The following is a 22,660-nucleotide window of genomic DNA, read 5'->3' as shown; positions in this document are numbered from 1 at the left end:
ACCGTGCAGGGCACCCGCAGCGCGGGAAGCCCTGTAACTAACTTTGTTGCCACTACCACCGCGGTTTTAGAGGGGGAGCAGGAGCGAGACAGGACTCCCGGTCTCAGGCTCCCTTGCGACCGCCATCGCCGCCGACGCCCGCACCATGTGCCCGGAGGCGCTTTAAAAATCCTGCAGGGCTGCCACAGCGCTGGAAGCCCTGTAACTGACATTGTTGCCGCTGCTACAGCGGTTATGGAGAGGGAGCAGGAGCGGGACAGGTCTCCAGGTCCCAAGCTCCTTTGTGGCCGCAGACGCCCACACCACGCGCTCGGAGGCGCTTTAAAAACACTGCAGGGCTCCCGCAGCGCGGGAAGCCCTGTAACTAACTTTGTTGCCACTGCCACACCGGTTTTGGAGGGGAAGCAGGAGCGGGACAGGACTCACGGTCCCAGGCTCCCTTGCGGCCGCCATCGCCTCCAATGCCCGCACCACACGCCCGGAGGCGCTTTAAAAAGCTTGCAGGGCTCCCGCAGCATGGAACGCGTGCGGGCATGCTCGTGCCGTGCCCGGGCCGGTCCGCGCCCGTCTGTGACTGACAGAGGCTTTGCTGGGCAACCCCTCTGACGTCTGGAAGCCGACATAGGTAAGTGCAAATTGCCTTGTTTTAATAATCTGCTAAAAACTAAAGCCAAGATCCCCCGTAACTGTGCCTCCATAATGTCTTATTTAACCATTGCAGTGAGGGCAATTACCACAGAGATCCACAATGTAAAAGCCGAGTTGGGTATGGGTGACATGATTATGGTTTGAAATATCCCCCCTTGGAAGCCTTACATACCACAGGAACGGGCTTTGTCACAGATACTACAGTGTGGGCTCATGGCTCTAGTCATGAAAGTGATGCCATGCCAATCTTTTGCCGTGAACTGTCTTTGGGGATTGGTGAAAATGCGCCTGTGATCTCTGCAAGGGAACTCTCTGCAGCACCTCTGAAGAAAAAGAGGAAAAATGGAGCTAAGGGAGGCTCGAACAAAAAAGACAGTCTCCCAGGAGGGACCTGGCAGTCATCTGAATATGGAGGCAAGGCAGCCCTCTCATTCGGAAACTACTTCTACAGATATTATTCTAACCGACATTGACACTTTGAGACATTGAGAGTAGAATTAATTAATTGTATGAAATATGGGATTGATGGTATCATGAAGAAGCTGTTACATCTTGAGAGAAAATGGGAGGGGTAGCCGGTTCTAATACTACAGAGAAGGAGAAGGGAAATTGTATAACCTCATGTAAAAATATTAACCCAAATGAAGATAGGGTGATTGCCACAACGGAAAATGGTGCTAGTACTTCTGTTCTTGGGTTGCCGTCCTCGGTTGACATGGTGGCGGCGTTGGGTGAAGCTGTGGAGGCAGTACACTGAGCATGGTGAATACTGGCCAGGCAGAGAAGCATTGTGAACGACATAGGAGCTTTTAAGAGAGACGCAGCCTGCACAGAAACCCATTGTGGTCGGGAATTATCACCACAGATTAAAGTATTTTACACAGAATTAGCCTTGAGGAAGTCGCAGGACAGCATCCCTTTGCGCAATGAAACACGTGTTGGCTGTTGGAAGCTGTTGTGAAGGCCTACGTGAATAAATACTAAAGAAGAAAGAGATGATCAGATTTGTGTCTTACTTTGTTATACACTGTTAACTGGTTGTTTTAGCTAAACTGGGAGACCTTATCTATAATATACGAGTGCTGGGGAATGAATTCTTGGCCCCCATAAGCTTAATGAACCCCTCCAGGGCGCTAAAACAGATCACAATCAGTTGATCAATGCTGAAGTCCATGGAAGAACTGTTAGTTCTATGGCTGGCATAACCAACCCGATTTGTATGAAAACTCATGTAAGGCTCCATCTACCCCCGGAGGCCACACCATTGGTAGCAGTACTAACTGGGGTATCCCCTCTTAAGAAGAATGTTAGTGAAACAACAGGAGAGTTAATACGCAAAGTCAAATCTTGGTTTTCTACTCTCTGAGGGGGGCCTAAATGCGCCATCTCACATCATAATGGCCAGACGTGTTGACTGGGTTGGCCATTGTCACAAAAATATTGATGAGGATTGCGTTGTTGTAAATTTTGATATGAGGGATGTAGCAGGTTGGCTTTTTGAGGCCTCTCAGTGTGGTGTAAAAGGGGGAATTAAAGCATTTCCTCTAGGGTTTTTCTATCCCCCTAAAGTGGATGAGAGGGGTAATTGTTCACCTCCCCTTTTAGGGCCACAATAGAGAGAAATAGGCTAAGAGTGGGTATCAGACCAAAGCTGAGTGGAAATTTCTCCCTAGTGAGCGGGACCCCTATAACTCCTTTAATTGTGGGGGGGCGCCGTAGGGAAAAGCCCAGCCATTAGCGGGGGGTAATAGAAAATAGATTTGAACCGCCGAGTGAGTTGGACGGCAATGATTGACTAACCAACATCCACTTTATTCAAGGGCGGGAGGAGGGTATACAAAGGGGTCCCACAATAAACTTGACACTAGTAAGTAAGCCAAATGAAGCAGGATCAGTTAAAATACTTAGCTGGAACATTGAGGGCTGAGAAGTAAAATGGAGGACGTTATATGGAATCATTTCTTAAAGGAATATGAAATTATTGGGCTCCAAGAATCTTGGGAAGTGGGCAATACTTTCTGGTTGGATGGATACACTACCTACTTTGAACCTGCGAGAACATCTGCAGTGGGAAGACCAAAAGGGGGTTTAATCACTTTAATCTCCTTGAAGGTTACAGGTACTCATCGAAAACTGGAAACAGGGCTAGTAAATTATTTAGCTGTCTAAATTAAACCCGCCAAGTCAACTAAAGTTTTAATTGTTAATTTTTATAATTCACTTGATAGAACCACAGTCATTTTACATTTGTCTAGTCTTAAAACCTATTTGGAGGGTTATAAGCAGAAACAAGTTATTATTTTAGGAGATTCTAATATACATCTTTGTTCCAAGAGCAGCTATGTCACTGATAGCTTAGGGCCTGCTACGTATTCATATATACTCTTCGAACACACACTTCAAGGGGAATTCTTGGAGCAGACCCTTGCAGATTTGGGTCTTTGATATCCGAATGATTTATGCGGCACGATTGATATTCCGTCCTTTAAAGGTAGGGGAATGCATACGGCCATTGATTATATATTTTTAAATACTGCCCTGGAAAAATGTGTTAAAAACTATACAGCTGTGTGGTCACAATTTAGTGACCACAACCCCATACACCTGATATTGGGAGAGGGTATTGGGCTCAATTTGGAAACCGATAAATGGGTACCTACAGCAGTTACTAAGAATAAAGACCAGGGCCGCAGATTAAAATGGTGTAGGGTCATCCCTGAAGATTTGTGTAATAACTTAGCTACCAAAGTGGGATCGGAAATAGAGCTATGTCTCAACGGTGGGGCAAGAGAAAACAGGATTTTAACTGCTTACGGTACAATTTGTTTGCAGGTGGCAAAAGACCTTACGTATGACTGGAAGAATTATCCCAATAGAGGAGAAAGGTGGTTTGATCATAGGTGTTAAGTGGCGCATTAGAAGCTGATGGCCGCTTTAAAAAACAAACCACAAGATAAAAGTTTAATAGGTGCCCTTAGGAAAGAGTATAAATCAGCTACCAACACACAAGCCAGATATTAAAAAGTATGCCCTGAATGAATTAATGTCAATTGATGTAATAAAAAATAGTGCCAAGTTCTGGAATGTTGTGAATAGACCATTCTACTCGGATAACCAAGGCAGTTTGCTGGAGTGTAATATCCCTGAAGAGGTTTGTTTCGACCATTTCAACAATATATATGGGGACAGGAGCGAACTGGAACATCTGAGTTCCCCATATGTAGCCAGGAAATATTCCCTAGTTTTTACGGAGAAGGAAATAGCACTGGCTAGTGATCAAATATCAAGGGATAAAGCCCCTGGTCCAGACGGTGTCCCAAGCTGATCTATACAAAGCTGATATACCCGTATGGTCTAAATTACTAGCTAATGTTTTTAATAAAGCCTGTGAATTGGGTTTACCCCAATCTTGGTCACAATCAGTTATAGTTCCGTTTTTAAAAAGGGGAACAGAGGTGACCCGCGATGCTTTAGGCCAATCTCGTTGATAGATTCAGCCGTGAAGGTTTTAGGCAGAGTGGTCTTAAGCAAACTCACTGAGTGGCTCAATGACGCCAACATCCTCTCAAACTTACAGTACGGGTTTAGGAAACTGAGAGGAACTACAGACCAGTACCTAATTTTGCTTCTTTTATCTGGAAAATACACGTATGCGAAGAAAGGTTCACTTCATTTGCATTTATGGATCTTTCTTCGGCCTTTTTCTTTTTATCGTGTTAATAGATGCAAATTGTGGCACCTGTTACTAAAGCTAGGTCTAGATGAAAATATAGTAAATTTTTGGGCGGATTTGAATCAGGACCTTACAGCCACGGTGAGATTTGACCAAAAAGGTAACCTTACACGTAGTATACGCATTATTATAGGAGTGAGACAGAGTTGCATCCTAGCCCCACTTTTATTTACTTTATGTATTAATAATCTTGATACGGTTTTAATGGGTGCAAGCTTGGACATTCCTTGTGTAGGTGAGCGGTTAATCCCGGCTCTCCTATACACAGATGATGCAGCCCTTTTAGCTAGAACGGCGAATGGCCTACAGCATCTTTTAACATAGTTTGCAATTTTATGAAGATTTGGATGTTAATTTTTCAAAGTCCCACACAATGGTTATGGGTTAAACCCAAGAAATATAAAACCCACTACTGTAAAGGGAATATAATAACACTAGTGGTGTCTGTTTTATATTTAGGAGTGTTATTCGATGAGAAGGGTACATGGGTGCCACAAATGAAAGCTAAAAGAAATGCAATGGCCAGATCAACCTTTCCTGTCCTAGATTTTGCATGCAGATTGGGATTGAAGCCAATGTATGCCATGTTAAACATATATAGGGCTAAATGCCTGGCCATAGCAAACTATGGCTCAGTTATCTGGGGATACAGAGAAGCGGGCGATATCTAAATAGTGGAAAATACACTTTCTATCCATGCCACAATCAACACAGACCTATATTATCAATTAAGAAACAGGTTTAGGTTTCATATCCGATACTATAGGTATGGCACCCTTACTTGACATTTGGACTAACCCAGAGCGCGGGATTAACCGCGGTATCAACCGTGATTTTTTAGCTCTTGACCGAGCAAGTAGTTTTCCTTGGTTAAGCCACGTGAAAAGGTCTGCATCTTATTTGGGGAGGCCAGAGCTATTTAGCTCCCCAAAGAAACCCTGAAAGGTGGACATGCGCCGGGCTAAAAGCATGTACCTGTTATTATCTGAAATGGATAGAAGGGCTGTAGAATTAACCAAGCCTCTTGTACGGACACACCAGCTGTTATCCACCACACAAACAATTGAACCATATCTAAATATAGTTATTAACCACCATCATCGTTTCCTCCTGGTGATATTTAGATTGAATCAACTACATGTATTTCTTGCAGAAACATTGAGATGGCAAAAGCCGGAGGACATGAATGTTTGCACATGTGATAACTTTTCCACTCAGGACTCCATGCATTTTGTGAGCACTTTTTGCACATTCGAAATTGGTTTATTTTACCCATTTTAAAAGGCAAAGGTTTAATACAGGCTAGACCTGCTTTTATATATTTGCAAATGTTGACCAATGTTTGGGAAATCTTTAACATAGATAGCATTTCGACCGCAGCAGTAAGAATACGGAAAAAAAGGACTGCTATTAATTAGTATGTTTTAAAATTTAATTAATTATTCCTGTGTATTTTGATGATCCAGAATCATCTGCATTTTGTGATGATCGTGTTTTTGTAATATTTTTAGGGAAAATATTTTTTACTGTGATTTTAATGTAGTATGCTTTTAAATAACTGAATAAAGTGAATTTGACTGACTGACTCTGCCAAGAAGGTGTACTTCTGAGTTGCTGAAGAACTGTTACTCTGCCAGAATGCTGCCCTTCTGGACTCCTCTGTGAGCCTCTGTGGATCCAGCGAAAGTGACGTATCTCCTATGCAGTGCAGCGCAACCCCGAGCAGAACAGACTCATTGCCACGGTTGCATGGATGGGAACCACCACAATGACTTGCATTGCAGCCAGTCTCTCCTTCGGCACCGACGCAAAGCATCCTTGGCGCAGGCCCTCATATCGCTTGTGGACGCCAGCCTCGACGATGACACCTGACTCTGCATCGCAGCTCTTCGAAACCGACGCATCACTCTGACTGCGCAATGCATCCTCAACCTCACAACGCAAGTGTTCGTCGAAAGGATCTTCAATGACAATGTATCAGGTCCTTGCACCGCAGCTTCACAGTATATCGAAACCGACACATCGCTTCAACTGTGTGGCGCATCTTCACTGCAGAACCTTGCAACTCTCCACAAACCAGGATTTAAGGTATTATGCTCAGGGAGCCTGAGTGGGTCCTGTCGCTGACCCACGCTCTATCGCAGTCAGCCTGAACTTATGAGTTTGTCCGGTCCAGCGTGACCAGATATCCACAGTTGGCGCTTTAGCGTCTTTTGGTGCTATTTTTACTAAAATCTATGTGGTTGCTGCTAGAGTTAGGTTTCACCCCCCAACCAGTAACTAGGCATGGGCGGTAAATTCCGTTCCGGTCTCAGAATTTGGGTAATTTCGTGTTCTGCGGAGAACGCGAAATTGCCCATAATTCTGCGCTCCGCGACTTCGCAAAAGTTTTTGCTTGTTCGCGATCTCAAAATGCGTGTTCGCAAGATATTTCCTCCCCGAGCACACAAACAGTGATTGCGAACAGGAAAAAAAGCATTGGGAATAAGCAAATTCCGCGTGTTCGCAGAATTTCTGTGTGTTCGCTGAGATTTGTTACCGTTTCGCAGAGATTTGCGTAACGCGATTACGCAAATTCCGCTCACCCCTACCAGTAACGCAATTTCTTACAGATGGTCTGAAGACAAACGGGCCTAAAGTTTTGGATGTACAGGTAATGACTGCCCATGGATGAGAGATATTCAGTGCTCAACTAATAAGGAAATACAGGTCTCCTGCATTGCTTGGGGCAGTAATCCTCAGACCAGTACTAAAATGTTACAGAAGACACTCAGCCCTTAAACCTACCACTTTTATCCAGGTCCTTAAGACAAAGATTTGTAGTTTATGCAGAGAAACATTCTAAACGTTCAACTAAGCCCTTGTGATAAGCCTAAGCAACGCTCCAAGCACGACCTATTTACACTGAGGTATAATTTATTAAGGTCTTAACATCACATTATTTTTGCAGTGTCTAAGATCATACTTAACAAACATAGAGGGAGACATCTTTAAATCTATTACATGTGGCTGGAGTCTCGCCAAACAGCAGGTATGCTGAGGTAATAGAAATCCGCATTTCTGGATAAGAACTGAAGTGGAGTGAATAAGGTCCAGCTAGGGCCTATATGTTAAACATACAGTAACATTGTCCTAGGCTATTTGAATCCTAAACATCAGTCTCCTTAAGTTTGAATTACAGATATGAATGTAGATATTAAGCAAAGGCAGGTCTGTTCAACAAGGAAGAACATTACCACAAATACTTTCGTTTTTGGTAATATGTAAACTTCGCTACATTAAAAAGGCACTATAAAGTAACTGCTCAGGTGCCTATTGTAAATTTAACATGCAGCGACATTAATTGAAGTGGGTTTGATCAAAGAATGACTGTAAAATATCTTAAGTCAGTTTAGAATATTTTGAGGCAGTGTTCAAGTACACTAGATAGGGTCATACTCAGACTACTCAACATACCGGTGGAGGAAACGATGGCTCCAGATGTCGTCCAAGGAATGAAAGCAAACGTCTCCAGATGAGTCCACTTCCCAAAAACATAATTCCTGTCACAAGCCAAAATACCTGAGGAATCTAAAACAAAAACGAAAGTTATAAATGTAATTATATTACTTTACATCAAGTCTTTGTCATTAAAAACATTGCTACGGTCTACTTATCCATTTGTTTAAACAGTATCTATAACGTTGTCAATTCAAGCATATTTTAAGTGGGACCTCCAATTTCTTTACTGCAGTAAGAAATACTTCTGTTGTATTTATTTATGAAGCTCACACATGCACAATGGCATCTACGCACTACATGGAGTCTCAGCATGCTCACTTTTCAAACTGCAGCAAAAAGGACATTTTCAGGACCGTGTTAAGTGCCCGATCTTTCTATAGGATTTAATAAATATGGTAAGAATATTCCATGACGATGAAACAACTATTGAAAAGGCTTGTCTGTCAATCTTTGTCTTTATAGCAAGCAACAACCAGACGATCTTCTAATCTTGAACCTCCAGTCCCTAATTAAACATAGGTGCAAATCTTACCTGCCAGAAAGGTAGGGTAAGGTGGGGAGAATTGTTCCGGACAATGAACTGATTGTACTTGGAATTTAACTATGCCGTAGTCTCCTTATTTAGCAATTAGAGATACCTTAATACAAGCAGTTTGCAGAAGACCAGCAGGCCAAAATGAACATTTTAATCCTGAGAACCTGAAGGTGAAGTATGAATGCAATGGCTTTTCTCGGTTGGTTGAGCTACAGAAAACTCTTTAGAACAAATGACTTTGCTTGTGCCTACACGGTAAGTGAACTGTCCAATTTGAGGTTTCAATTCTTTGCCACATCCGAAAGCAAGACTTCCAAGGGACAAAGACAGATTAAGGTGCCCCACAGTTCCTCCATGCAGCGGTTTACTATAACTGTTTTTGCCTCTTCAAAGAGTGTGCACTCTCCCAAAACCAGAGCAGCAATAGAAAGTACAGAAATTAACAATTGTGGGTCAAGATCGCCTAGTCCAGCCATAGTATAATCAATTGGAAGCATAGGCATTTGTATAAATTGGAACCCATTTGAGAAAATCAGAACAGCAAGTAGGTGAACAAATACAATGAAAAAACAGCAACTGAGATGATCCATGTGGGCTATCCAGGGATAACTCTACAAAGTAAATTCAGGGAAGGTAAAGCACTGTTAATGAGTTGGTGGTAATTATCCAAACCAGGAAAAATTTATAAAGTAGCCCTCTCAAAATTGGTTTTGTTCAGGTATCTGATAAGTATGCTATGATCCACAGTACTAAAGGCAGGGAAGAGATCAATAAAGGTTCAAAATTGCAACACCCATGCTTCTATGTCAAAGAGCAGATTGTGTAAGACTGCTGCTAGCGGGGATTCCACCTGCCCAGCACAGGAAAAAAATACTTAATTGGACTCATTATGGTCACTGAACCATCTTGTAAAGGAATTGCCTCTGCATATCTGGCTTCAGTGGACAGAGAAGAAACAGGCCTAACGTATGCTTGATCGAATTGCTGCTATATGTTGTTTTGAAAAACATCATACCCAATGTGCTGTGAAGGTACCTAAAGTATAGGTCTTCTGGTTTCTACTTGTAAATCTGCACTTGATTAGGTTTCACATTAAGTCCTTGCACCCTTTTTGATAAACAGTTGCTTAATGCATTTCCAAGTTGAGATTTTCAATTTTCAAGAGACCTCTCCTAACATCTCTAATTATAAGTCTGATTCCCTCTCCCCAATCTACAGCAAACCTCCCATCTCAACACGTCCTATCCAATTTCTAAGACACATTGAACACATTACAGTTAAAGTCATACCCTCTCAGGCATAGTCAACAGCCTTTCGCGTATGCACCTCATTCTTCAGAACTACATCTACTCTCTGTTCCTTGTACCTATTTTGAATGCCCTCTTGTCCCACCTACATAAGGCCATGTCATATTTTCTTCTCCCAAGGTCACATTCAATTCCACTCTCCTTTCAGGTATATGACCTAACTTGTCAACACCCTGTTGAGCATCCTTGTTTGAGAACCCGAGCCACAACTTTGATATATTGTCCAAATCCCCACTCTCTCATTCAAGCATACATGCTAAAAGCATACTCTGCTTCCATTCTTGTGCCCTGCTCCATTTCCAATCACCCAGTCCACTCAAAGGTTGTCTCATTCCCCTATTCCCTGAAACATGGCCAACTCCAACCTTTCCAAAGCCATGTGGCTGATCATATGATACCAAGCTAAATCATGTGACTCCCCCCCTCTCCCGCAACACCTTAACTACCCTTTTATCTACCTAGTTCATGCACAACATAATTTAAAGCCCGAATGTGTCTTGCACCCATGGACATGTGAAACTGAGGAACAAGGGACTATTATTCAAGAGCTCTGACATTTCCCATGTGTCTGTATGAGTAGTCAACCCGGTCCCAGTTTTTTCTTTTCATTCAGATACGTATAATCCAGAAATGTAGTACCAGAATCAAAAGGAAAAAAAAGCTGGAATGAGCTATTTGCTCATGGACCCAGAAAACCTTAGAGCTCTGCTATTCCAAAGGAGGGATCCTAAATCGAGAAAGCATGTTTAGTTCCATGTTAAAAATGGTGTAAAATTAAAGTGCAGTGTTGAGCTGTATCTCTCCCATTGCTGTAAGTCTACTCCCTATTCCCCTAGTTGGTACCAAATCAGTTCTATCCCTCTTCAAACAAGTGACACAAGCCCCACCCTTTATTAATATTTTAAAGCACTTGTGAAAACTTCACATTTCAGCTTATTTCAGATGTGTGACACAGACACTGTGAAGCAAAGGGCCATCGACAGACAATTCACAGAGCTCTCGCATCTAAAACAGGATGGAAAGATAAAACCTGGACTGGGATAAGACAGTCCTGAGTTTATATTGGAATAATCAGGACTGCAAATACCAAAAAGGCTATGTAGGATTCATAACTCACACATGGACATGTGTAGATCGAGTCTGTCACTGTAACTAAGGGTTCCCGTCACAACAAATAGCCTGTGAATGTCCTACATGAAACAGTTGTGTTTTATAAGAAAAGTACTTAGGAGTTCCAAGATGGGTGGTGTTTCAGGAGTTTGTGCTTCTGGCAAAGGGCCACACGGCAATAGAAGGCTAAAGCTGTAACAACTTCTATGTTCATGTGCTATCAACGGTCTGGCAGCCTTTATATGCAAATGACTGCTACGTCATCTTAAGAGTATCAAAGGAGCGAATTGCATCCAACGGTCGATTCACATCCAAGCCCAGCAATGTAAGCACTAAATTGGCAAGTGAAGCTGCTTTATTCAGATTAGTCTATTTCTTGAAATACTCCTCTCAAATTTAATTACTTTCATGGCAGCAAAGTTGCAGCACTAATTGGTGCCACTATGCTAATAATTTAGCCACTGCCTGCTTTAATTTTATTGGGGCGTTTCTGCCCTGAAGTGGATAGGGCACTGCTACTGACTAAGCTATGACTGCTAGATAGCACTTGTACTGAAGTTCTGGAAACCTCCAGCTCTTGGTAGTTTAAGAAATACGAAATCAAAATGTGGTCAGAATATATAGTACAAAGTAGTCCTGAAGTATGGCTTGAGTGTGCGACAAACCTTCATATGTCACTCATTTGTTGATACAACTGGAAAATTGCAGCTGGTGAATTTTTTGTATCCCAATCCACTTTATGATGATCTGCCTATAAAATACACAAATATTAAGACAAAAACACGGGACACACAAATGTAAAATTGATTATTAAAGAATATGTGTCTAGATCAGACATTGGCGACAATGTCTTTACTAGCCAAGAAAAGACAATCTCTGTAATTTTATAAGATATCACTCTTTAATATTTGCACCATGAAGTGGATTTTATAATTAATGGCAAAATTTGTTAGGTCATGTTTTTTCGCAAAGCATGGAAAAGTGTTGTTGAAGTATTTCAGTTTGTCATGAACGTTGGGTGCAGTAACACAGGCAGAGATTCAGTAAGGAGGTACTCTTTCCATAGCGTATATGCCACAGAAGCAGTGCCCTGTGATTTCCTTGTAATGTCTTCCCTTTAAATTTAACCAGGTTCAAAACCAATACGTCTGAGCTATGTTAGATGCCGGTGTGATAATGACTCACGACGTCATCCTCTGGTCTATCTTATTAGCTACTGCTGCACAGACAAACTGCAGTACTTGTGCTGAAAAGAAGACTAAGCAACATGTATGTTTGTTGGACTGTGCCTGCCTACATGAGCATACTTGTCAACATTCCGTGGCAATAAAGAGTTATGATTTTTCAGGTTTGAACATTACTAATTCGCGTAATAACATCGTAGGAAGTTACATCACAACTTCTGACCAGATATTGACACAACAGGAAATTACATAACAGGACATGGAGCCCTGGAATTTCTATGCCCTAATCTCTGAAGATTTACGAATGGTCCCAATGTGTACTCTGGCCAGATGTATCAAGCGCTTTATGCGAATTGGCCCGTTTGCGAACAGTAAAAAGCCTTTTGGGATTTATCATCTCAAAGGCATTTGTAAAATAGGGACTAGCAATTTTTGCGATTAACTATTTTGCGAATGCATTTAGGGAATCGCAATTTACGATTCCTTAAATGAAATGCTGGAAGCAAAAAACTATTGCGACCTGGCTTTAAGGAATCGCAAATTACCACTAACTTAAAGTTGGTGGGAATTTGCGAATTCTTAGAAAAATGCACTTTTTTGCATTTTTCTAGGTGCCATTTGGCATACGGCATGTATGTGTGCCACATATGCACACATGCATATTTCAGGGGTGCAACAGGGTGTCCTTCTGGCCCCCTTGCAATTGCATGAGCAATTTGCGAGTACCTATTGAGTACTTGCTAATTACGCATACAATTCCCAATCATTCCTATGGGCCACTAGGCCTATAGAAATGAATGGGAAGCCATTCCTTATTTGCGAGTCACAAATAAGGAATGCGTAGGAATCGCAATTTTATTTGTGAAATCTACATATATTGTATTTTGTGAGTCCATAATAGCAAATCGGTAAAATTCGCTATCAAGGACTCGCAAAATACAATGTTGATACATCTGGCACTATGTAAACTTGAACAACTATTAGCTACCTCTCTTCCCCATGACCCAGGGGGTGTTTTTGAAGGTTCGCAGCCTAGGAGATTTTTTTGTAAAGAAAAACGCCAAATTAAGCATTTTTTGCTGAATTTAAAAAAGAAAATCTATCAGTGAAAAATCCATAGGATTAACTGGCAATTCTGATGTAACACAGTATGGACCAATACTTCCAGTAACAGCAAATCATCTAATGAAACTGTATCCCCTTAACAAAAAACTTTATGCATTCCACACATTTATTAAGTGATCAAGTTATATACCTCCAATGTATATCGAAGGTATTTGTCCAATATGGCTGTGCTGCTATTTATATTAGGGTTCTGATGTAAACAAGGCTCAAAGCCCTGGCCACACATACTTTTGGCTGCATCTAAGAACAAAAATGTGACTATGCAATATCAAACGGCCTTTAATTTTTGGGTAACTTTAGGGTGCTACAGTTGTTCGTTAATAAACACAATGTAAGCATGTCCTACAAAAAATGGGGTACTGCTAGGATGCAGAAGGCAACATCCAGAGTTGCCGTGCTCCGATTGGCTCTTCAAAGCAATTGTACTCTAAAACAGTAGTGCTGTTGCCCTACTTCTGAGAAGAGTGATGTCTACTTGGTTTAGCTCTATCGTTGTTCTTTGTTATGACCTCAGTAGCGGATGCAGAATTATGTAATCAGTGAGGGATTACATATGGCACATCTCCAAGGGGAAGAATCTCCTCAAGATGGGCTACACTGCTTGTTAACGGGCTTATGAGTTGTGCATAAAATAAGCAGTTCACAAATGCTGTGCATATTTAGCCATGATTGCATTTACACCAATTTCTTTGTGGTAGATTACAATTATCAAAGTTAGGTGTGACCTTAGTGATAGATATGAAAGTTGATGCAAAGGGACGATGGGATTAATAGATAGGGGAGAGGAGATTATGGAATTGTAGGTTGCAGGGACATGGTTTCAGAGGAGATGTTATCTATGAAATGAAGTGTGGGTAATTTGCAGAGATACAACAACAGAAGTAAAGGCAGACAGGATTTATCTTAGAATAGGCTATTTTCTCAGAGGAGGAAGGCAGAAGTTGGAGGTTAAGGAGAGTCTCAGCTAAAAGAAATAAAAGATAGGGTACTCTTGAAAGTTTTAAGTCAAGTACGATTTTTCATGCAGGGTTTAGGACATCAGTGGGAAGAGGGTATATTGAGATGGTATGCAATCTGAAAGTTCAAAAGGATCCTACAACACTGCAAAACAGACCACAGCCAATACTATGTCGATCTGTAGTCGACTCTGCAGATAAGACAAGTAAACATAATGGTTACCATGAAATAAATATCGGTTGGATTAAGTGCTGCTCTATGGCAAAGTATCACACACAGGCAACGAAAATAAGTGAGGGAAGCAGATGCTAATCCACCATGTGACCCAAAGTATTGACATGCCAGAGGCATTAGGCTCCAGTTTCATCACTATAGAGCTAGCCATTTTCAGTATTGCAGGTACTTACCCTAGTTGGATACTCAGGATAATTCAGTAGCTTCACACAAATATGATACCCTGGTGACCAAAGGCTTGAGCAGAAGCCAATCCAACAGCACCTTGTCAAGGTGAAGATTGCTAACCGTTTACATGTGGCAAATTACAGAATCTGACTCTTTCAATTCTGCAAATTTTCACGTGCTCTTGTGGGGTGAGGTCAAACATTTTAGGATGACATCACAGAACTGGTGGAAGACGCAGGTACAGAAATACAACAATTCAAAACCGTATGTCTGCTGGTTTCTAAATAAAGGCGCATATCCCTTTAGGCTCCAATTTTCTCCAACACTATGTCAGTGTCAGACTTTATTTTAATTCTGTTATCAAGATGATCACAACCCTTCGCTTGGATCATAATATATTAACCACAGTACTGATCACTATAGCATCCATGTTTGAAGTCACAGACCCTGCCCCTCAGCTGAACCACAGACCATGGGTGCACTGTAAAACTATTACTCTACTTGTGTGAACTAGCAGTTAATTAATTACATAGAACTTATGATGTGCTAAACCTAAAAAATGCTAAACCTAAAAAAATGGTGAGCCCTCCGAAGCTGTTTCTTATAGTTATGAATGAATTCTGTTGGCGCGCCTAATTGATGAAACATGAAAGACAAAATAAAGTGCAATATATAAATAATTCCTTGTGCATGATGCACCAAACATCCAATGGCATATGATGAGAACGAGATGCTCTTTTGAGCAGGGTCAAAGCCTATTCTATGTATATTTTAAAGAACTAATCATAAAGGGTCGTTGCAGAGAGAAGCACTAATAAATGTGATACATTTTCAAGAGAAAGGGGAAGCCATATGCCCTCAATGTGCCTAGAGTACACTTACACTGAGGTCTGAGTTAAGGAAGAGGTGTGGGGTGAATGTACCCGAGGTGCCCAAGTTTCAGTCAGCCCTGTTAATGGTGTATCTGGGACATGGCCATCACTAACGTGCAATGTTAATGTCAGAGCACTGACAAGGTCTGGTTTTAACCACCAGACTGCTTTAAAGACTGGAGATTTATCGATTTTTTATAAAATATATAGGTATTAAAATTGTGATAACTGTGTTACTGCTACTGCCCTATTACCCAATTAAATGCTAAGCTGGGGAACAATTAGGCTTGGAAGCGTACATGTAGCGGTCTGAATGTTTATGGCAACACAGAAAGTTGGCAGTAAGGCCAATTAAGCCAATGTGGAGTTGAAAGGCAAGCTTAGCTTTATATAGCGATGTTGATGTACACATGAATTTTGTGAGAACAAGCCTTAACTGCATCCATGGCTAGTCTGCCACCTATCTGGTCTTTGCCCTCTACTTCACAAGAACCTGGCATAGCAGATTCAGTTTGTCTACCTTTTGTGAGGCAAACATTGATCTGCCTGTCTCAAACAGTAATGGTGTGCGTGCACAATAAATACATAAAGAAAGAAATCAAGGCATACATCTGATACAGATGCTTAGAGCTTATATTGTGCTGTGATGAACTCTGGCTGCAAGGAATAAAGGACTAGAAAATGTTGGCAATCAGCATCATAACAAGTAGTGCTCCCCTTGTCAAGTGCTATGTGCTATTGCAAAGCTTACAACTGTTACAGAAAATCAACACCCCACCCCCAGTTACACCATGGTGGATCACTAACCATGTGGATGGAGGTAGTCCCCATCATTCCAACATGCCAGATCACTGTTATATCTGGTGCCTGTTAGACATGGCATCCTTGGCATGATTCCCCCTAATGTTTTGCCAACTTTCTTTTTGCTGGCCTTAGGAGTCTGCAGACTTTACCACTGCTTACCAGTGATAAAGGGTTTGTGCTCATGATAACATTGGCTTATACCCAATTGGTATATTTAAATTACTTTCGACCTGGCAAAATAAACCTTTCGCAAGGCCCAGACTTTCTTTTTAAGGCCCTGGACGCCCCAAGGGCAAGGTGCAGTGTATTTAAAAAGTTTGACATGTAGAGTTAAGTTTGACATGTCCTGGTAGTGAAAAACACTTACATTAGTTTTTCACTACTGTAAGGCCTGTTACTCTCATAGAATAACATTAAAGTTGCCTTATTACATTTTATAAGTGTAATTACAAAATGGGAAGAGATAACCGGATCATATTTGGTGTTTTAGGAATCTGAATCTAAAATCCTAACTAATGGTGAAGTACGAGTTTAAATTACAATTCTTTATTAGAAAGTCTTGCCTTAGCCATTTTTTACTTGCAGCCTCTCCCTGGTTACATGACTGGTAGTTAGCAGTTGGGCCTTGTGTATTCCTCCTAGACAGCCACACACAATTGGAGCTTAGGTGTGACTGGATGGGCCACCACTGGCAGGATCGGAGGGAGGAGCTGGGCCCAGCCTCCCTTAAACCTGAATAGGCTGTGTTCTGTCGCCACACAAAGGGCTGCATACCCCTGTAGTTGGTCTGGAGCCAGGGCCAGGAAAGCAGGGCATCTGTGCATTTTAATGGCATGCCTCTAAAAGTTTCTCCCCACTTCAAAGGCACAACTGTGTATAAAAGAATGGCCTCAGGCACCACCACTTCAGTACCCTTCTGGAATTGTGGATACTCTGCCAGGAAGAAGGACTGCGGGATGCTGCCTTTCCTGAGCTGACCTGCTGCCCTATCACCTGGGTGAGAAGGACTGCACCTGCATCACTTGAACCCATAACCCAGAGTGACTCCAAGGGCTAGTTGGCTGGCGTCCTGATATGAAGCCTAGGGGACATCAAAGGCTTTCAACAACCTTGTATATGCACCTTGACTTTGCCATCTGAGAGTCTAGCCTGCCAAGTGGTGGCACCCCAGTCCTGGACCCTTGAAAGTGTGCTTAAGGTGCTTTAGCAGCCTGTATGGATCTAGTGGAACCAAACCATCTCCTCTGCTAGGCAGTGAAACCTCAAGCAGAACCGACACATCTCAGTTGCTGCATTGATTGGAACCGTCGCAAATGCTTGCATCAATTCCGCAGCCCATATCGCTTCTAAACCCGCGCTGTGCGACACATCTGTGGTGCAGGCCTTTGCATCTCGTTGACGGCATCCTCGACGACAATTTCAAACTCTGCATCGCAGCTCCTCGGAACTGGCACATCACCCCAACAGCGTAATGCATCTCCGACTCTGGGCTTCCATTACAAGCCCTCGTCCACGATGACGCAACAGGACCTCAAAACAGCAGCCAAGCTGCATCTCTAAACCGATGCATCATATCAGCTGTGATTTAAGGCTCTCTGTTAAGCAGGCCTATCTGGGTCCCTGTAGCCAGCCTGCGCATCTGTCGCGGTCCGCCTGAATTTAAGCTTTGTCCAGGCACAACCAGATATCCACAGCTGGTGCTTTATGCCTTTTGCTGCTATTTTCTCTAAAAAAATTACAATTCAATATCTCAGGTTCTACTAATTGGATGTCACTTCAGTCTTGTTGTATTTATTAAATTCAGCTTTATTTTTCTAACTTGGTGTGGAATCTTTTGTGTAGCATTTTCATTGGTTTACCATTTGAAGTGCTGCACAAATACTTTACACATTGCCTCTAAGCTCAGCCTGGCTGCTCTGTGCCAAGTTACCAGGGGTCAATACAGGTTAATTTGGGGGTTGCTGGTGCCTTACCCGGACTAGGATTGGCATAGCTGCGTGACCAAGGCTTACACCCAGATCAACCAGTAACCCAATTTTTAACAGTGCCTTAAACCTTGTGACAATTACTCATAATTAGATTCATTGGGCCATCACATAAGTAGATCTCTGACAGTCTTTCATAGTGGTATTTAAGCTGCTTAAATTCCAATATTAATAAAGCTATAATTTTGGGACATACCTGTACAGATGCAATTGTTCCAAAACATCGACTTCACCATCACCATGGGTATAAACAATGTCTTTGGATAAATGAATGATAATTATATAGCGCACTAAACCTGAAGGTATCAAATCGCTAGTGCATATTGGGAAACAACTGAAGGAGACCAAGGAGCTACACTCAGAGAAGAGAGAAGAGCCAGGTTTTAAGTTGCTTTCGGAACACGGAGAAAGACTCCAGGGCTGCAATGTGCTTAGATAAAGTATTCCACAATTGTGCTGCTGCCATGAGAAAAGCGGCCGCCCTATCTGGTTTTGCAGAACTTGGGGACAATAACATTCCTGATAGAGTATGATCTAAGTAGTCTTTTAGATGTGTACCACTGAAAAGTTGGTCTGCGAAGCGCAGGCCTTTGATGGGAAAGAGCCAAAAAGACCATGCAAAGGCTTTAAATATCACCTGCTTTCATACCTGCAACCAGTGTAGGGAGCAAACGCCAGCCCTCACTGAGATATTTTTAGGCACATATGAAACAATGCAGGTTGCTGCATTCTGAATGACCTGAAGTCTGTTCAGCAAAAGCATTGCTTGTATAAATGCAATGTTATAAAGGTAACAACCACGGCAACTCGAAGTTCACGAGGAACAAGAGTGCAGATTTTCTTCAAGGATATGAAGATGAAGAAACAAGAGCAGGCCGCCCGACTGATCTGAGAGTCAGAATTAAGAGTATTATCGAAAATAACCCTCACCACGTTTTTTGCAGATTCAACTGGAGATGGTAAAGGGCCACATGTCCTTCACCACCAATGCTCAGACCACACAGATTGTTGAGCCCCGAAAACCAAAATCTCAGTTTTTATGGCATTTCATTTTACACAGTTGTCCTTCATCTAAACATTGATGCCATTTATATACTGTTTATTCTTATATGCTACCAGAGGCTGATTGTCCCATATTGAGATAATAATTTGAGTGTTGTCAACATATGATAACACTTGGAAACTAAACAGGCGTGCCGCCTCAGCAGGGGTGAAGACGTACAAATCGAAAAGAGTGGGGCTGAGGAAGGACCCCTGTGGGACCCCTCAGGGGAGCTTCAACACCTTTCATGCTACGTCAGGGGTTCTTAGCTGCTTACACTTGCCAGCTAATCATGAGATGCCTAAACTGAAGACCCTTACACAGTCACTCTACTCAGACTACTACTCCTTAACAATACCATTACTCAAACAGCCAAAATCAGAACTGTGGAAACCGCTGAGTGAATGTGGATGTTTACATTTACAGTGAATGCATTTGCAGCATCTTGAACTGTAAAGTATCATCTGCATGAAACATGTACACAATGTGCAGCAGAAAAGTAACTGCTCAAAATGTTTTCCTAGTTTACTAAGCCATGTATCAAGTTAATGTTCAAATACTACAAAGGCAAAATTTAAGTCACTGCTCACCTTCCCCTATGGTGCACATGTTATCCATTTACTAGGCAAGAGAAGTGGCCTGTGTTCAAGCAACCTTTACTGAGCAACAGCAAGGTTGATAAATTTAGAGGACTCATGCCAGGCCAATGACAAGTGAGAAACGTAACTTAAACAATACATCACACTACAGTATCACCAGAGATACTGGCAGGCCTATGGTGTCGTTGTCTCCACCCACAGATGACCACACAGCTAGCATGATGATACAGATAGGTGTTTCTCTAGAGCAACTAAGCAATCTCCGAGGCCCTGCCCTTCATAAGCCCCTACTGCCTCCCGACAGGCAACTAAGAATCAGATAGGCTGCATTTCTGAGTGTCAACTCATCTGAGCGTGACACCAGGTCAGGTCCTCTTATTTTTTCAGTGTAAAAGCAAAGCAATTCATCAAAGCAATGGCCCTGAAGTAAAGATGCAGGATTCCACTGTGAAATCTGCATGCACTACACATGGCTGAAAACTCAGTCTACCCCCTCAAAACCATGTGGTGCACTACACAAATAGCAAACACCCTCACTGTGTCAGAGCTTGTGTCTGATGCCATTTTGTCTGTGGCTAATCTTTTTACAAACCTACACTGCGGGCACCTCAAAGCAACCTATGTTGCTTTACTGAAAAAAACTCAAATAAAAGTTAATGAATTAGCAGGAAAACAAGTTCTTTAAAAAACATTGGTTCTATTGTGAGTTTGCACATGTGCGCATTTAATGAATAGAGAGAGAACACCCATGGTGAAGAACTTGGATTAAGAGTATTTAACTTTTTTCTCCCTGGAAGTAGTCTTTTCCTTTTTACTGTTTAAGGAAGACCACAAAAACCTTGGAATCGTCTTTCCTCTCACAAATACCTCTGCACCTATCTAGAAGACAGTCATAGATTTCAGCGGAAAAAACAGTTTGCCTATAAAGCTTTTGTATTTTAAAAGCCCCTATAGCTACTAACAGCTCTGATCTCTTAAAATGTCCCTTTTTGTGTGAATGATGCATCAGCCTCCATAGAAGAGCAAACCTGACTCCCAACTTAGGTAGGGGAAGCAACTAGGACTCACCTCTTCAAACGAGGACTCCAAATTCATGCCAAAAGCTACACCGATTAATCCGAACAGGGATAAAGAGAACGTGCCCATGGTCAACTGTAAATTCAACCTCATCATCACATTACGATGGCTGTAACAAATGAGAATACATGTCTGGTTTGTAGTAAGGATACATTAGGATGGAGTAAAAAGCATTTGTTGCAACAGTGTGGGGTTACAATTGTAGACTCGCCTATAAAAAATCATGTAAGAATGTTATATAATATGATTAAAGCTTGTTGCTAGAGTCTCTCCTTCTCATGAAAGCACATAGAATATAACATACATAAAACATTTGACATTTACAACATGAATGTGCAAAATTCAATATAATAATATAACCAATGAAGCAGCCTACGACTCCTTGCTATGAAGCGGGCTCCTACGGCCTAAAGATTTAATGGAATTTTTTTGGGGGTGCGTAATACCTCCCTAGGCTTAAAAGAATTGTTGACATTATTGCAAATCCAGCTATCCTGAATCTAAGCGAGTGTGGCTTTCTGGGCAATAAAATTATTCACCTGCTAAAATGTTAAAATAATATAAAACTCTAATCTTAATGGTGCTATACAACAAGTATCAACCTTCCTTTTCTCCAACGATTGAACAGCTGCCATGTTACTGTACTATACAAGTTTCTTATAAGGGATACTTGACTTGTACCTTATTCTCCACATACTCATCAGAAAACAAGAGAGAGCAAAGATTGACAACCTGCATGTGTTGTATCTCAGGATCCTGAGGGCTTCCTTATGTTCCCTAACTCCCAGTTTCTGACAGAGTGGAATAATTCAACACCTCCTATGTGATACACAGACTGGGCAGAAGACGAGAATGTGCTCAATGGGTTCCTTTTAATCTCCACATGCCGAGCAATGCAAATCCTTTGCCTATAATACACGGTCCCAGTTTGCAGTAAAAGCCCAGCCAGGTAAGGTTCCATAACAGAATTGCAAGTAGAGACGCCTGGCTGCAGGACGTTGTATTTTGTCGAGGAAGTCCTCTAGCTTAAAGGAATCCTTAACTGTGGGTATTCAATAACTGCAAAAATGTGTACAGCACAACCTATTCCGCTCCTATTAGGTCGGACTTTAGTAAACTACTCAGTAGTTTAAAAAAAATGTAACTGGGTTAGTGCATATAACTTCGGCAATGTTACAGTTTACTCCCTCCTCTACTTGTAGTTCAAGCACTCTGTCCAACTATAACTCATAAGGAAATACTAACACCATATGAGAAGTCTGGTAACTGCCAAAATACTTCAAAAAAGAGAAAACACATTGTATGCAGTTGGTGATTGCATGAAGGTTTGCTCAAGGCTGTTGGCACTCATGTTTACGCTATGCACACACTTCTCTTTGTCGGATTCCAGTACAATAGCCAAGATGCTGGTTATAGGAGAAAGGCTGGTTGCACTGATGTTAGTATTCTGGGAGCTTTTACCTAGGTTTACCTCCAGTCACTCCAAATGGAAACAGCACACATTTTGGAGGCTCCAATTCAGCTCCTAGCCATTTTACTTGTGTAAAATTGCCAGTTTTTAACCTTGGAAAACCGCTAAGCAGCTTTAAAACAATATCCTAACCACTGACTAGTCACCTCATTTGGGTCTTTTGATAAGCAACCAGTAAATCGATGGATCTTATTTTTTTCAGTTTAAAATCTTTATTTCGAATAATAGGTGGTACAGAGAAAAAAAACAATGATACAAATTATTGGAATACAAGATAAAAACATATCAGATGAGAGGTTCATATAAAA

At 41.7% G+C, this 22,660-nt stretch overlaps 1 protein-coding gene across 1 annotated transcript in view; it reads right to left on the bottom strand.

The window, feature by feature from the left end:
* MRS2 (magnesium transporter MRS2) overlaps positions 1–22,660 on the bottom strand; it is a 193,213-nt gene that overhangs the window by 2,987 nt on the left and 167,566 nt on the right. The window contains exons 9-10 of the mRNA XM_086965152.1: positions 20,873–20,990; positions 7,838–7,951 (exon numbers count right to left, since the gene is read on the bottom strand). Of these exons, the coding sequence (XP_086821278.1) occupies positions 7,838–7,951; positions 20,873–20,990 (232 nt within the window). The remainder of the gene's footprint in view (positions 1–7,837; positions 7,952–20,872; positions 20,991–22,660) is intronic.

This window comes from Lissotriton vulgaris, chromosome 4_1, assembly GCF_964263255.1.
Source record: "Lissotriton vulgaris chromosome 4_1, aLisVul1.2, whole genome shotgun sequence".
NCBI classification, from domain to species: domain Eukaryota; kingdom Metazoa; phylum Chordata; class Amphibia; order Caudata; family Salamandridae; genus Lissotriton; species Lissotriton vulgaris.
Note: the sequence above shows the minus strand (reverse complement) of the source record. Positions and strands in the feature narration are given on the sequence as shown.